Source organism: Hypanus sabinus, chromosome 23 (assembly GCF_030144855.1).
Source record: "Hypanus sabinus isolate sHypSab1 chromosome 23, sHypSab1.hap1, whole genome shotgun sequence".
NCBI classification, from domain to species: Eukaryota; Metazoa; Chordata; class Chondrichthyes; order Myliobatiformes; family Dasyatidae; genus Hypanus; species Hypanus sabinus.
The window spans coordinates 1,312,568-1,327,096 of NC_082728.1; the positions used below are offsets into that span (position 1 = coordinate 1,312,568).

At 54.7% G+C, this 14,529-nt stretch overlaps 1 protein-coding gene across 1 annotated transcript in view; it reads right to left on the reverse strand.

Moving 5' to 3' along the window:
- ankfn1 (ankyrin repeat and fibronectin type III domain containing 1) overlaps nt 1-14,529 on the reverse strand; it is a 148,802-nt gene that overhangs the window by 31,621 nt on the left and 102,652 nt on the right. The window contains exons 11-14 of the mRNA XM_059948146.1: nt 12,698-12,814; nt 11,995-12,210; nt 11,138-11,304; nt 9,280-9,436 (exon numbers count right to left, since the gene is read on the reverse strand). Of these exons, the coding sequence (XP_059804129.1) occupies nt 9,280-9,436; nt 11,138-11,304; nt 11,995-12,210; nt 12,698-12,814 (657 nt within the window). The remainder of the gene's footprint in view (nt 1-9,279; nt 9,437-11,137; nt 11,305-11,994; nt 12,211-12,697; nt 12,815-14,529) is intronic.

A 14,529-nucleotide genomic window follows, 5' to 3' on the forward strand; every position in this document is an offset into this window, starting at 1 on the left:
AGGGGTGTGGGGTGTGTCAGTGTTACAGTAACTGGTGTGGGGAGTGTGTCAGTGTCACGGTGAGGGTTGTTTTAGTGTCACAGTGAGCGGCGTGTCTGTGTCACAGTGAGGGGTGAGCGGTGTGTCGGTGATACAGTGAGGGGTGTGGGGTGAGTCACAGGGAGGGGTGTGGGGTGAGTCGGTGTCACAGTGAAGGGTGTGGAGTGTGTCGGTGATACAGTGAGGGGTGTGGGTGTGTCGGTGATACCGTGACGTGTGTGGGGTGAGTCGGTGTCACAGTGAGGGGTTTGGGTTGTGTCGGTGTCACAGTGAGAGGTGTCGGGAGTGTCTGTGATACAGTGAGGGGTATGGGGTGAGTCAGTGTTTCAGTGAGGGGTGTGGGGAGTGTCAGTGATACAGTGAGGGGTGAGGGGTGTGTCAGTGTTACAGTGACGGGTGTGGGGAGTGTGTCGTTGATACAGTGAGGGGTGTGGAGTGTGTCGGTGATACAGTGACGGCTGTGCGGTGAGTCAGTGATAAGTGAGTGGTGTGGGGGGAGTCGGTGTCACAGTGAGGGGTGTGGGGTGAGTCAGTGTTACTGTGAGGGGTGTGTCAGTGCTACAGTGACGGGTGTGGGGAGTGTGTCGGTGATACAATGAGGAGTGTGGAGTGTGTCGGTGATACAGTGACGGGTGTGGGGTGAGTCGGTGATACAGTGAGGGGTGAGGGGTGTGTCAGTGTTACAGTGAAGGGTGAGGGGTGTGTCGGTGATACAGTGAGAGGTGTGGGGTGAGTCAGTGTTACCGTGAGGGGTGTGGGGTGAGTCGGTGTCACAGTGAGGGGTATGGGGTGTTTTGGTGTTACAGTGACAGGTGTGGGGAGTGTGTCGGTGTCACGGTGAGGGCTGTTTTAGTGTCACAGTGAGCGGCGTGTCTGTGTCACAGTGAGGGGTGAGGGGTGTGTCAGTGTTACAGTGAGGGTTGTGGGGTGAGTCGGTGTCACAGTGAGGGGTGAGGGGTGTGTCAGTGATACAGTGAGGGGTGAGGGGTGTGTCAGTGATACAGTGAGGGTCTGGGGTGAGTCGGTGTCACAGTGAGACGTGTGGGGTGTGTCGGTGTCACAGTGAGACGTGTGGGGTGTGTCGGTGTCATAGTGAGAGGTGTGGGGTGTGTCGGTGATACAGTGAGAAGTGTGTAGTGTGTCGGTGATACAGTGGGGGTGTGGAGTGTGTCAGTGATACAGTGAGGGGTGAGGGGTTAGTCGGGGTCACAGTGAGGGGTGTGGGATGAGTCAGTGTCACTGTGAGGGGTGTGGGGTGTGTCGGTGTCACAGTGACGGGTGTGGGGTGAGTCGGTGATAAGTGAAGGGTTTGGGGTGAGTCGCTGTCACAGTGAGGGGTGTGGGGTGAGTCAGTGATACAGTGAGGGGTGTGGGGTGTGTCAGTGTTACAGTGACGGGTGTGGGGTGTGTCAGTGTTACAGTGACTGGTGTGGGAAGTGTGTCAGTGTAACGGTGAGGGTTTTTTTAATGTCACAGTGAGCGGCGTGTCTGTGTCACAGTGAGGGCTGAGGGGTATGTCGGTGATACAGTGAGGGGTGTGGGGTGAGTCCGTGTCACAGTTAGGGGTGTGGGGTGTGTCGATGTCACAGTGAAGGGTGTGGAGTGTGTCGGTGATACAGTGAGGGGTGTGGGGTGAGTCAGTGTTGCAGTGAGGTGTGTGGGGTGAGTCGGTGTCACAGTGAGAGGTGTGGGGTGTCTCGGTGATACAGTGAGGGGTATGGGGTGAATCAGTGTTACAGTGAGGGGTGTGGGGTATGTCGGTGATATGGTGAGGGGTGTGTCAGTGTAACCGTGATGGGTGTGCGGAGTGTGTCAGTGTTACAGTGAGGGGTGTGGGGTGAGTCAGTGATACAGTGAGGGGTGTGTCAGTGTTACAGTGACGGGTATGGGGAGTGTGTCGGTGATACAATGAGGAGTGTGGAGTGTGTCGGTGATACAGTGACGGGTGTGGGGTGAGTCGGTGATACAGTGACGGGTGTGGGGAGTGTGTCAGTGTCACGGTGAGGGTTGTTTTAGAGTCACAGTGAGCGGCGTGACTGTGTCACAGTGAGGGGTGAGGGGTGTGTCAGGGTTACAGTGAGGGGTGTGGGGTGAGTCGGTGTCACAGTGAGGCGTGTGGGGTGTGTCGGTGTCACAGTGAGAGGTGTGGGCTGTGTCGGTGATACAGTGAGGGGTGTTGGGTGAGTCGGTGTCACAGTGAGGGGTGTGGGTTGAGTCAGTGATACAGTGAGGGGTGAGGGGTGAGTCTGTGTCACAGTGAGGGGTGTGGGGTGTATCGGTGATACAGTGAGGGGTGTGTAGTGTGTCGGTGATACAGTGAGGGCGAGGGGTGAGTCTGTGTTCCAGTGAGGGGTGTGGGGTGAGTCGGTGTCACAGTGAGGGGTGTGGGTTGAGTCAGTGATACAGTGAGGGGTGAGGGGTGAGTCTGTGTCACAGTGAGGGGTGAGGGGTGTATCGGTGATACAGTGAGGGGTGTGTCGGTGATACAGTGAGGGCGAGGGGTGTGTTGGTGATACAGTGAGGGGTGTGGGGTGTGTCGGTGATACAGTGACGGGTGTGGGGTGAGTCGGTGATACAGTGAGGGGTGTGGGGTGAGTCGTTGATACAGTGACGGGTGTGGGGAGTGTGTCAGTGTCACGGTGAGGGTTGTTTTAGAGTCACAGTGAGCGGTGTGTCTGTGTCACAGTGAGGGGCGAGGGGTGTGTCGTTGATACAGTGACGGGTGTGGGGAGTGTGTCAGTGTCACGGTGAGGGTTGTTTTAGTGTCACAGTGAGCGGCGTGTCTGTGTCACAGTGAGGGGTGAGGGGTGTGTCAGTGTTACAGTGAGGGTCTGGGGTGTGTCGGTGATACAGTGAGGGGTGTGAGGTGAGTCAGTGTTACTGTGAGGGGTGTGCGGTGAGTCGGTGTCACAGTGAGGGGTGTGGGGTGTATCGGTGATACAGTGAGGGGTGTGGGGTGAGTCGTTGATACAGTGACGGGTGTGGGGAGTGTGTCAGTGTCACGGTGAGGGTTGTTTTAGAGTCACAGTGAGCGGCGTGTCTGTGTCACAGTGAGGGGTGAGGGGTGTGTCAGGGTTACAGTGAGGGGTGTGGGGTGTGTCGGTGTCACAGTGAGAGGTGTGGGCTGTGTCGGTGTCACAGTGAGAGGTGTGGGCTGTGTCGGTGATACAGTGAGGGGTGTTGGGTGAGTCGGTGTCACAGTGAGGGGTGTGGGTTGAGTCAGTGATACAGTGAGGGGTGAAGGGTGAGTCTGTGTCACAGTGAGGGGTGTGGGTTGTATCGGTGATACAGTGAGGGGTGTGTAGTGTGTCGGTGATACAGTGAGGGCGAGGGGTGTGTTGGTGATACAGTGAGGGGTGTGGGGTGTGTCGGTGATACAGTGACGGGTGTGGGGTGAGTCGGTGATACAGTGAGGGGTGTGGTGTGAGTCGTTGATACAGTGACGGGTGTGGGGAGTGTGTCAGTGTCACGGTGAGGGTTGTTTTAGAGTCACAGTGAGCGGTGTGTCTGTGTCACAGTGAGGGGTGAGGGGTGTGTCAGGGTTACAGTGAGGGGTGTGGGGTGTGTCTGTGTCACAGTGAGGGGTGAGGGGTGTGTCAGGGTTACAGTGACGGGTGTGGGGAGTGTGTCGGTGTCACGGTGAGGGTTGTTTTAGAGTCACAGTGAGCGGCGTGTCTGTGTCACAGTGAGGGGTGAGGGGTGTGTCAGGGTTACAGTGAAGGGTGTGGGGTGTGTCGGTGTCACAGTGAGAGGTGTGGGCTGTGTCGGTGATACAGTGAGGGGTGTTGGGTGAGTCAGTGTTCCAGTGAGGGGTGTTGGGTGAGTCTGTGTTCCAGTGAGGGGTGTTGGGTGAGTCTGTGTCACAGTGAGGGGTGTGGGTTGAGTCAGTGATACAGTGAGGGGTGAGGGGTGTATTGGTGATACAGTGAGGGGTGTGGGGTGAGTCGGTGTCACAGTGAGGCGTGTGGGGTGTGTCGGTGTCACAGTGAGAGGTGTGGGCTGTGTCGGTGATACAGTGAGGGGTGTTGGGTGAGTCAGTGTTACAGTGACGGGTGTGGGGTGTGTCAGTGTTACAGTGACTGGTGTGGGAAGTGTGTCAGTGTAACGGTGAGGGTTTTTTTAATGTCACAGTGAGCGGCGTGTCTGTGTCACAGTGAGGGGTATGGAGTGTGTCGGTGATGCAGTGAGGGGTGTGGGGTAAGTCAGTGTTAAAGTGAGGGGTGTGGGGTGTGTCAGTGTTACAGTAACTGGTGTGGGGAGTGTGTCAGTGTCACGGTGAGGGTTGTTTTAGTGTCACAGTGAGCGGCGTGTCTGTGTCACAGTGAGGGGTGAGCGGTGTGTCGGTGATACAGTGAGGGGTGTGGGGTGAGTCACAGGGAGGGGTGTGGGGTGAGTCGGTGTCACAGTGAAGGGTGTGGAGTGTGTCGGTGATACAGTGAGGGGTGTGGGTGTGTCGGTGATACCGTGACGTGTGTGGGGTGAGTCGGTGTCACAGTGAGGGGTTTGGGTTGTGTCGGTGTCACAGTGAGAGGTGTCGGGAGTGTCTGTGATACAGTGAGGGGTATGGGGTGAGTCAGTGTTTCAGTGAGGGGTGTGGGGAGTGTCAGTGATACAGTGAGGGGTGAGGGGTGTGTCAGTGTTACAGTGACGGGTGTGGGGAGTGTGTCGGTGTTACAGTGAGGGGTGTGGGGTGTGTCGGTGTTACAGTGAGGGGTGTGGGGTGAGTCGGTGTCACAGTGAGGGGTGTGGGGTGAGTCGGTGTCACAGTGAGGGGTGTGGGGTGTGTCAGTGTTACAGTGACGGGTGTGGGGAGTGTGTCGTTGATACAGTGAGGGGTGTGGAGTGTGTCGGTGATACAGTGACGGCTGTGCGGTGAGTCAGTGATAAGTGAGTGGTGTGGGGGGAGTCGGTGTCACAGTGAGGGGTGTGGGGTGAGTCAGTGTTACTGTGAGGGGTGTGTCAGTGCTACAGTGACGGGTGTGGGGAGTGTGTCGGTGATACAATGAGGAGTGTGGAGTGTGTCGGTGATACAGTGACGGGTGTGGGGTGAGTCGGTGATACAGTGAGGGGTGAGGGGTGTGTCAGTGTTACAGTGAAGGGTGAGGGGTGTGTCGGTGATACAGTGAGAGGTGTGGGGTGAGTCAGTGTTACCGTGAGGGGTGTGGGGTGAGTCGGTGTCACAGTGAGGGGTATGGGGTGTTTTGGTGTTACAGTGACAGGTGTGGGGAGTGTGTCGGTGTCACGGTGAGGGCTGTTTTAGTGTCACAGTGAGCGGCGTGTCTGTGTCACAGTGAGGGGTGAGGGGTGTGTCAGTGTTACAGTGAGGGTTGTGGGGTGAGTCGGTGTCACAGTGAGGGGTGAGGGGTGTGTCAGTGATACAGTGAGGGGTGTGGGGTGTGTCAGTGATACAGTGAGGGTTGTGGGGTGAGTCGGTGTCACAGTGAGGGGTGAGGGGTGTGTCAGTGATACAGTGAGGGTCTGGGGTGAGTCGGTGTCACAGTGAGACGTGTGGGGTGTGTCGGTGTCATAGTGAGAGGTGTGGGGTGTGTCGGTGATACAGTGAGAAGTGTGTAGTGTGTCGGTGATACAGTGGGGGTGTGGGGTGTGTCAGTGATACAGTGAGGGGTGAGGGGTGAGTCGGGGTCACTGTGAGGGGTGTGGGGTGAGTCGCTGTCACAGTGACGGGTGTGGGGTGAGTCGGTGATAAGTGAGGGGTGTGGGGTGTGTCAGTGTTACAGTGACGGGTGTGGGGTGTGTCAGTGTTACAGTGACTGGTGTGGGAAGTGTGTCAGTGTAACGGTGAGGGTTTTTTTAATGTCACAGTGAGCGGCGTGTCTGTGTCACAGTGAGGGCTGAGGGGTATGTCGGTGATACAGTGAGGGGTGTGGGGTGAGTCCGTGTCACAGTTAGGGGTGTGGGGTGTGTCGATGTCACAGTGAAGGGTGTGGAGTGTGTCGGTGATACAGTGAGGGGTGTGGGGTGAGTCAGTGTTGCAGTGAGGTGTGTGGGGTGAGTCGGTGTCACAGTGAGAGGTGTGGGGTGTCTCGGTGATACAGTGAGGGGTATGGGGTGAATCAGTGTTACAGTGAGGGGTGTGGGGTATGTCGGTGATATGGTGAGGGGTGTGTCAGTGTAACCGTGATGGGTGTGCGGAGTGTGTCAGTGTTACAGTGAGGGGTGTGGGGTGAGTCAGTGATACAGTGAGGGGTGTGTCAGTGTTACAGTGACGGGTATGGGGAGTGTGTCGGTGATACAATGAGGAGTGTGGAGTGTGTCGGTGATACAGTGACGGGTGTGGGGTGAGTCGGTGATACAGTGAGGGGTGTGGGGTGAGTCGTTGATACAGTGACGGGTGTGGGGAGTGTGTCAGTGTCACGGTGAGGGTTGTTTTAGAGTCACAGTGAGCGGCGTGACTGTGTCACAGTGAGGGGTGAGGGGTGTGTCAGGGTTACAGTGAGGGGTGTGGGGTGAGTCGGTGTCACAGTGAGGCGTGTGGGGTGTGTCGGTGTCACAGTGAGAGGTGTGGGCTGTGTCGGTGATACAGTGAGGGGTGTTGGGTGAGTCGGTGTCACAGTGAGGGGTGTGGGTTGAGTCAGTGATACAGTGAGGGGTGAGGGGTGAGTCTGTGTCACAGTGAGGGGTGTGGGGTGTATCGGTGATACAGTGAGGGGTGTGTAGTGTGTCGGTGATACAGTGAGGGCGAGGGGTGAGTCTGTGTTCCAGTGAGGGGTGTGGGGTGAGTCGGTGTCACAGTGAGGGGTGTGGGTTGAGTCAGTGATACAGTGAGGGGTGAGGGGTGAGTCTGTGTCACAGTGAGGGGTGAGGGGTGTATCGGTGATACAGTGAGGGGTGTGTCGGTGATACAGTGAGGGCGAGGGGTGTGTTGGTGATACAGTGAGGGGTGTGGGGTGTGTCGGTGATACAGTGACGGGTGTGGGGTGAGTCGGTGATACAGTGAGGGGTGTGGGGTGAGTCGTTGATACAGTGACGGGTGTGGGGAGTGTGTCAGTGTCACGGTGAGGGTTGTTTTAGAGTCACAGTGAGCGGTGTGTCTGTGTCACAGTGAGGGGCGAGGGGTGTGTCGTTGATACAGTGACGGGTGTGGGGAGTGTGTCAGTGTCACGGTGAGGGTTGTTTTAGTGTCTCAGTGAGCGGCGTGTCTGTGTCACAGTGAGGGGTGAGGGGTGTGTCAGTGTTACAGTGAGGGTCTGGGGTGTGTCGGTGATACAGTGAGGGGTGTGAGGTGAGTCAGTGTTACTGTGAGGGGTGTGCGGTGAGTCGGTGTCACAGTGAGGGGTGTGGGGTGTATCGGTGATACAGTGAGGGGTGAGGGGTGTGTCAGGGTTACAGTGAGGGGTGTGGGGTGTGTCAGTGTCACAGTGAGGGGTGAGGGGTGTGTCAGGGTTACAGTGACGGGTGTGGGGAGTGTGTCGGTGTCACGGTGAGGGTTGTTTTAGAGTCACAGTGAGCGGCGTGTCTGTGTCACAGTGAGGGGTGTGAGGTGAGTCAGTGTTACTGTGAGGGGTGTGCGGTGAGTCGGTGTCACAGTGAGGGGTGTGGGGTGTATCGGTGATACAGTGAGGGGTGAGGGGTGTGTCAGGGTTACTGTGAGGGGTGTGCGGTGAGTCGGTGTCACAGTGAGGGGTGTGGGGTGTATCGGTGATACAGTGAGGGGTGAGGGGTGTGTCAGGGTTACAGTGAAGGGTGTGGGGTGTGTCGGTGTCACAGTGAGAGGTGTGGGCTGTGTCGGTGATACAGTGAGGGGTGTTGGGTGAGTCAGTGTTCCAGTGAGGGGTGTTGGGTGAGTCTGTGTCACAGTGAGGGGTGTGGGTTGAGTCAGTGATACAGTGAGGGGTGAGGGGTGTATCGGTGATACAGTGAGGGGTGTGGGGTGAGTCAGTGTCACAGTGAGGCGTGTGGGGTGTGTCGGTGTCACAGTGAGAGGTGTGGGCTGTGTCGGTGATACAGTGAGGGGTGTTGGGTGAGTCAGTGTTCCAGTGAGGGGTGTGGGTTGAGTCAGTGATACAGTGAGGGGTGAGGGGTGTGTCGGTGTCACAGTGAGGGGTGAGGGGTGTATCGGTGATACAGTGACGGGTGTGGGGTGTATCGGTGATACAGTGAGGGGTGTGTAGTGTGTCGGTGATAGTGAGGGCGAGGGGTGAGTCGGTGTCACAGTGAGGGGTGTGGGGTGTATCGGTGATACAGTGACGGGTGTGGGGTGTATCGGTGATACAGTGAGGGGTGTGTAGTGTGTCGGTGATACAGTGAGGGGTGTGGGGTGAGTCAGTGTCACAGTGAGGGGTGTGGGGTGTATCGGTGATACAGTGAGGGGTGTGGGGAGTGTGTCGGTGTCACGGTGAGGGGTGTGGGGTGTATCGGTGATAGTGAGGGGTGTGGGGTGTATCGGTGATACAGTGAGGGGTGTGGGGAGTGTGTCGGTGTCACAGTGAGGGGTGTGGGGTGTATCGGTGATACAGTGAGGGGTGTGGGGTGAGTCAGTGTCACAGTGAGGGGTGGGGGTGTATCGGTGATTCAGTGAGGTGTGAGGGGTGTGTCGGTGTCACAGTGAGGGGTGTGGGGTGTATCGGTGATACAGTGAGGGGTGTGGGGAGTGTGTCGGTGTCACGGTGAGGGTTGTTTTAGTGTCACAGTGAGCGGCGTGACTGTGTCACAGTGAGGGGTGAGGGGTGTGTCAGTGTTACAGTGAGGGGTGTGGGGAGTGTGTCGGTGTCACGGTGAGGGTTGTTTTAGTGTCACAGTGAGCGGCGTGACTGTGTCACAGTGAGGGGTGTGGGGTGAGTCAGTGATACAGTGAGGGGTGTGGGGTGTGTCAGTGTTACAGTGACGGGTGTGGGTGTGTCAGTGTTACAGTGACTGGTGTGGGAAGTGTGTCAGTGTAACGGTGAGGGTTTTTTTAATGTCACAGTGAGCGGCGTGTCTGTGTCACAGTGAGGGCTGAGGGGTATGTCGGTGATACAGTGAGGGGTGTGGGGTGTGTCGGTGTCACAGTGAGGGGTGTGGGGTGTATCGGTGATACAGTGAGGGGTGTGGGGAGTGTGTCGGTGTCACGGTGAGGGTTGTTTTAGTGTCACAGTGAGCGGCGTGTCTGTGTCACAGTTAAGAGTGTGTCAATGTCACAGTGAGGGTTGTATCTGAGTCACAGTGAGGGTTGTGTCAGTGTCACAGGTAGTGTGCAGGGTGTGTTGCGGCTGTGATCAGCCTGTGGGAAGGGTTCTGTACCTGGTGCAGGGGCAGGTTGAGCTGCCTCAGGAGTGCTCTGACTGCAGCCTGCAGCTCGGTCACCAAGAGTGGGCACTGCCGCGTGGGGGCGAGTGAGTGGTCTGTGCAGCTGGGATCCCTGTTTCTCGACATGTCCTTCAGGCTCTGCCACTCCTCCCTTTGTTGGGGAACAGATGTCAGTCACTGTCCCAGCCTGTTCTGCAGAGCCACACACAAATCCCTCGTCCACATCCCCCGCCATGTTTCTCACCCCTCGTCCTTCACCCACTGTGTCCCCGACATTATCACCTCCTCATCCCACTCCATGGCCTATCACACCCTCCACTGCTTTTCCCATTCCATTGGGGAGTGGGGGTGGGGGAAGGTGTATGGGTGACTTTGACAGGGAGGGTGAGGAGGTGTGTGGCTACTGTGATAGGGTGGGGTGGGGGAGGGGTGGGGTGACTCTGGCAGGGTGGGGGTGGGGGGTGACTGTGATAGGGTGGGTGGAGGAAGGGTGTGGATGACTGATGGGGGGTGGGGAGGTGTGTGGGTAGGGTGGCGTGGGGGACGGGTGGGGGTGACTGTGATAGGGTGGGTGGGGGAAGGGTGTGGGTGACTGATGGGGGGTGGGGAGGTGTGTGGCTGACAGGGTGGGGTGGGGGTAACTGATAGGGTGGGTGGGGGAAGGGTGTGGGTGACTGACAGGGTAGGTGGGGGAAGGGTGTGGGTGACTGATGGGGGGTGGGGAGGTGTGTGGCTGACAGGGTGGGGTGGGGGAGGGGTGGGGGTGACTGTGATAGGGTGGGTGGGGGAAGGGTGTGGGTGACTGACAGGGTGGGTGGGGGAAGGGTGTGGGTGACTGATGGGGGGTGGGGAGGTGTGTGGCTGACAGGGTGGGGTGGGGGAGGGGTGGGGGTGACTGTGATAGGGTGGGTGGGGGAAGGGTGTGGGTCACTGACAGGGTGGGTGGGAGAACGGTATGGGTACTGTGATACATCAGGGATGGGGCTGACTAATAGGATTGGGGTGAGGTGGGGGTAGGAGTGATGTGATAGAATGCTGCTGCTGTGAGGTCCGGGACTCTGCTGGGAAGAACAGGCCCCCAGTCCTTGGGGTCACGTTGCCGATGGCCATTGGCGGGTCCGTCTTAATACGCTTGGCAGCGGATGGTGCTCGGAGAAGCCGTGCCGGAGGGGGTTCGTCGGACTCAGGTCGCTTTCAGTGTGCTGCACCTGCGAGGCTGAGTCGGGTGGCGCCATGGAAGTCCATAGCGGGAGTACTCCCTTCTGCCGCCAGCGTGGGATGGCAAGTCTGTCGGGACCCTGGGGACTTGTGGAAACTGTGGTGATTTCTTTTGAACTTACAGTCCTTTAACATCTTGGACTATTTTTACTGTGCCCATAGTCTGTTTTTTTAATCAATTATGCTATTGTTTGCACTGTTGTAACTATATGTTGTATTATGTGGTGTTGTGCAGGTCTTGTAGCTTTAACTTTTGGTCTTGTTTTTGTCGAGTGGATTTGGAGCTCCTTTCCGGGGAACGTGCTAGACAGTAGCACGATATTAATACGCAGCAGCCTCTCCGGACTCTGGATTGGGGATTGCCAAACGTTACGTGGATTTTCTGGTGTAGTCTGTTTTGTCATATGCTTTTATGATACAATTCTGGGGGAACATTGTCTCATTTTTTAACTGCATTGCATTTGTGGTTTCTAAATGACAATAAACTGAATCTGAATCTGTATCTGAACCCTCTTTCATCACACTTTCCAAGAGAAAACATCTTTCCACATCTCCGACGAGCAGGGATGGGAGATCTCCACAGAAGAGAGGGCACTGAATTTCCAGAAGTCTCCTGGTGGGAAGATTAACTCACCTGGACACATTGCTGTTTTGTCGCACCTTCACGTGGCACAGGACATTAGGCAGTGCGGACGGCACCAACACCTTGATCTGGTCCACGGAACTGCTCACCTTCAAGTAGCCCAGGTACAGCCCCGGGCTCAGCCGCTGCTCACTCCGCTTCTGATAGGACAAGATATCCTGCACAAGGCCATGAACAGTGTCAGAGTGCTGGAGATTGAGTCATGGGGCACTGCAGAACAGAAACAGGCCCTTCAGCCCATCCAGTCCATGCTGAACTGATTTTCTACCTCATCCCACCAACCACCCCTCAGGCTATAGCCCTCCAAACCCCTCTTCTCCATGTTACCATCCAAACTTCTCTGAAATGTAACAACTGCCTGGTGCCCATTTGGAACATCTCATCTGACCTGCAGTGGAATTTGGAGTGGGAGGGGAACGATCCAGTTGTCCTGGTTCATGTGGGCACCAACAATGTAGGAAGAAGGAATAAGGTTCTGCTGAGGTAATTTGAGCAGCTTGGGACTAAATTAAATCACAGAACCAAAAAATTATTAATCCTCTCTACATCCACTCTATCCAGGCCTTTCAATATTTGATAGATTTCAGTGTGATCCCTCTCATTCTTCTAAAGTCCAACAAGTGCAGGCCCAGAGCCATCAAAAGCTCCTCATACATTAACCCTTTCATTCCTGGGATCATACTCATGAACCTCCTCTGGACCCCCTCCAATGGCAGCACAGACCAGGCCAGGGTCAGAACATCTAGCTCAGTGACTAGGCTGGGTCTCCCTGACAATGGTACCTACAGCCCAGGCTGGAGTCAGAGAAGGCCGGGTCCTTCCCCTGGGTGGCTGACTTCAGTACACACCTGCATGGTGATAAGCAACATGTCCAGCGCGGTTGGTTGTTCTGGAGTTGACACTGACTTCCTGTGGCTCTGAACCCTGCAGAAGGGGATCCAGCGGCCGCCGGCCCATGAGCTCTGAGCACTCAGCTCCTTCACCGTCACCAGCAGTGCATTGCCATGTCGGTCCTTGAGGGGCTCGAAGTAAACTCTGCCAAGGTCTTGCATGCCCAGTAATGACTATTGGGGGAGATACATCACACAGTCAGATTACTGTGATAGTTCTCACCGCACAGCTTAGCTTACAGGTCTATCCATATTCCCACAGCCCTAGTTACATCATCCATCAGACACAGAGAGAATCTGCCTCCAAACCATCCCAACACACACTCCCGGGGTTAGACACAGAGAGAATCTCCCTCCACACTGTCCCATCACACACTGCCAGGGTCAGACAGAGAGAAGTTCCATCCTAACAGTACCAGGGTCAGACACAGAGTGAAGCTCCATCCACACTGTCCAATTACACACTCACAGGGTCAGATATACAAAGAAGCTCCCTCTACACTGTCCTATCAAATAGATGCATGGGGTCACACACAGAATGAAGCTCCCTTTGCACCATCCCAATACAGGTGGGCCATCAGTGTGGGTGTCAGTCATGGTTTTGTGACAGGTGGGCTGTCAGTGTGGAGGTATCGGGACAGGTGAGCCACACCTCCCTCACCTGTAGCTGAGCTGCTGCGGTTAGTATCCTGTGACGTGCCTGCAGCACTGTGGAGGAGGATGTGGACACTGATAGATTCTGCCGTAACCACTCAACTTCCTCCCACGCACAGGACAGCTGAAAGAAACAACCCATTAGTGCTGAAGCAGCTCCTGGAGTAGGGAGTGTGTACAGGGCACTGACTTCAGGGCCACAATTCTATGGCAGGTGGCATAATGTTTTCCACAGATCCCTGCACACCCTCCACCACCTAGAAAATAGAATGGTACAGCACATCGTAAACCCTTTGGCCTACTCTAACCCACTCTAAAATCAGTCTAACCCTTCCCTCCTACATAATCCTCCATTTTTCTTGCATCCATGTGCCTACCTAAGAGTCCTTTAAATGTCCTTATGTACTGTTACCACCCCAGGTGCATTGGACACCGGGCGGGAAAAGGTGTCTTTGGGAGGGGAGAACATTTGGGAATGATAGTCATAATTCAGATAACAAGTGCTGAATTCACTGGGTGTGTACTGAGGGAAACAAGCATGTTCCAGCTCACTGACTGACCATTGGCCCAAAGAGGTGACAGGAAGGGTCAAGGATGATGGGTGAAGATTTAACAAGGGAATGTGAGCTGTGAAAACTGTGCTCCATACAATGCTCTGGTCACCAAACCTCTGGCTCACCAATTTCTTTCCTTATACCACTGAGACTAGCTCCACAACAGAAACCAGCCTCATGACCATCAAGGACAACATAAAAAGACAATGCCTCAAGGAGGCAGTTGTAATTAAGGACCCTCACCATCCAGGACAGGCCCTCTTCTCGTTATGTCATCAAGGATGAGGTACAGGTCTATCCATACTCTCACAGTCCTAGTTACGTCATCCATCAAACACACTCGATGTTTTAGGAACAGCTTCTTCCCCTCTGTCAGATTTCTGAACAGGACATGAACCTCACTATTTGCTGTCATTTCACACAATATTATATATAATATATATATTCCTTATTGTAGCTTTTAGGTATTGCACTGTACTGCTGCAGCAAAGCATATTTCATGACATACGATATGCCAGTGGTAATAAACCTGATTCTGAGGTAGTGTCGACCGGAACTGTGAGTGTTGCTGCCTGAACAACCCCAACTGAGACAGCCTAATGGAATTATGACCACTCTCCCACCACCATCTTGGCTTCTCGCCTTGTCCACTCCAGCGCTCCGGAGAGTCCTGCCCCATGACACGAAGCTCATCAAATGCTGACCAAAACTTCAGCAACATTTGTAACAAATTCTTTAGGCTTGGAGGGTCTGAAGCGGAGGGACAGAGATGTTTGAGATACTGTATCAGGAAACTGGGGGAGGTGGGAAGTGATACAGGAGAGGAGCTGAAGCTCAAATGGTGGGCAAAAATTCCCTCTAATTTTTTTTACAGCTGCGAGGACTAACCAGTGAGCAGGAATTTTTACACGGCCTGATATTTGCATCAAACCAACACAAACCACAACTCACAACAAGTAAACAATGTCAAGCAGTCAGAACAACTGACTAGATGGCGTCAATGTTCAGCATTCAGCAAACTGGCGGTTTATTAACAATGAGCTACTGGCTTCCATTCTGTGTTTGTTGTAACAATTTGTAACTGTGTTTTACTTTGAAACTGACCATGCAAATACATTGAAGCTCTAAAATATTTCAAAGTAAAGACTGGGGTACATTTATTATTTAGAAAATGTATGTATTATATTCATTAAAATAATTACAGGATAGTTAAAAATTATATTAAAACAGATTTCAAAATTAATATTAGCTTAATTTTAAAATTATATTGACATTATGTAAAACA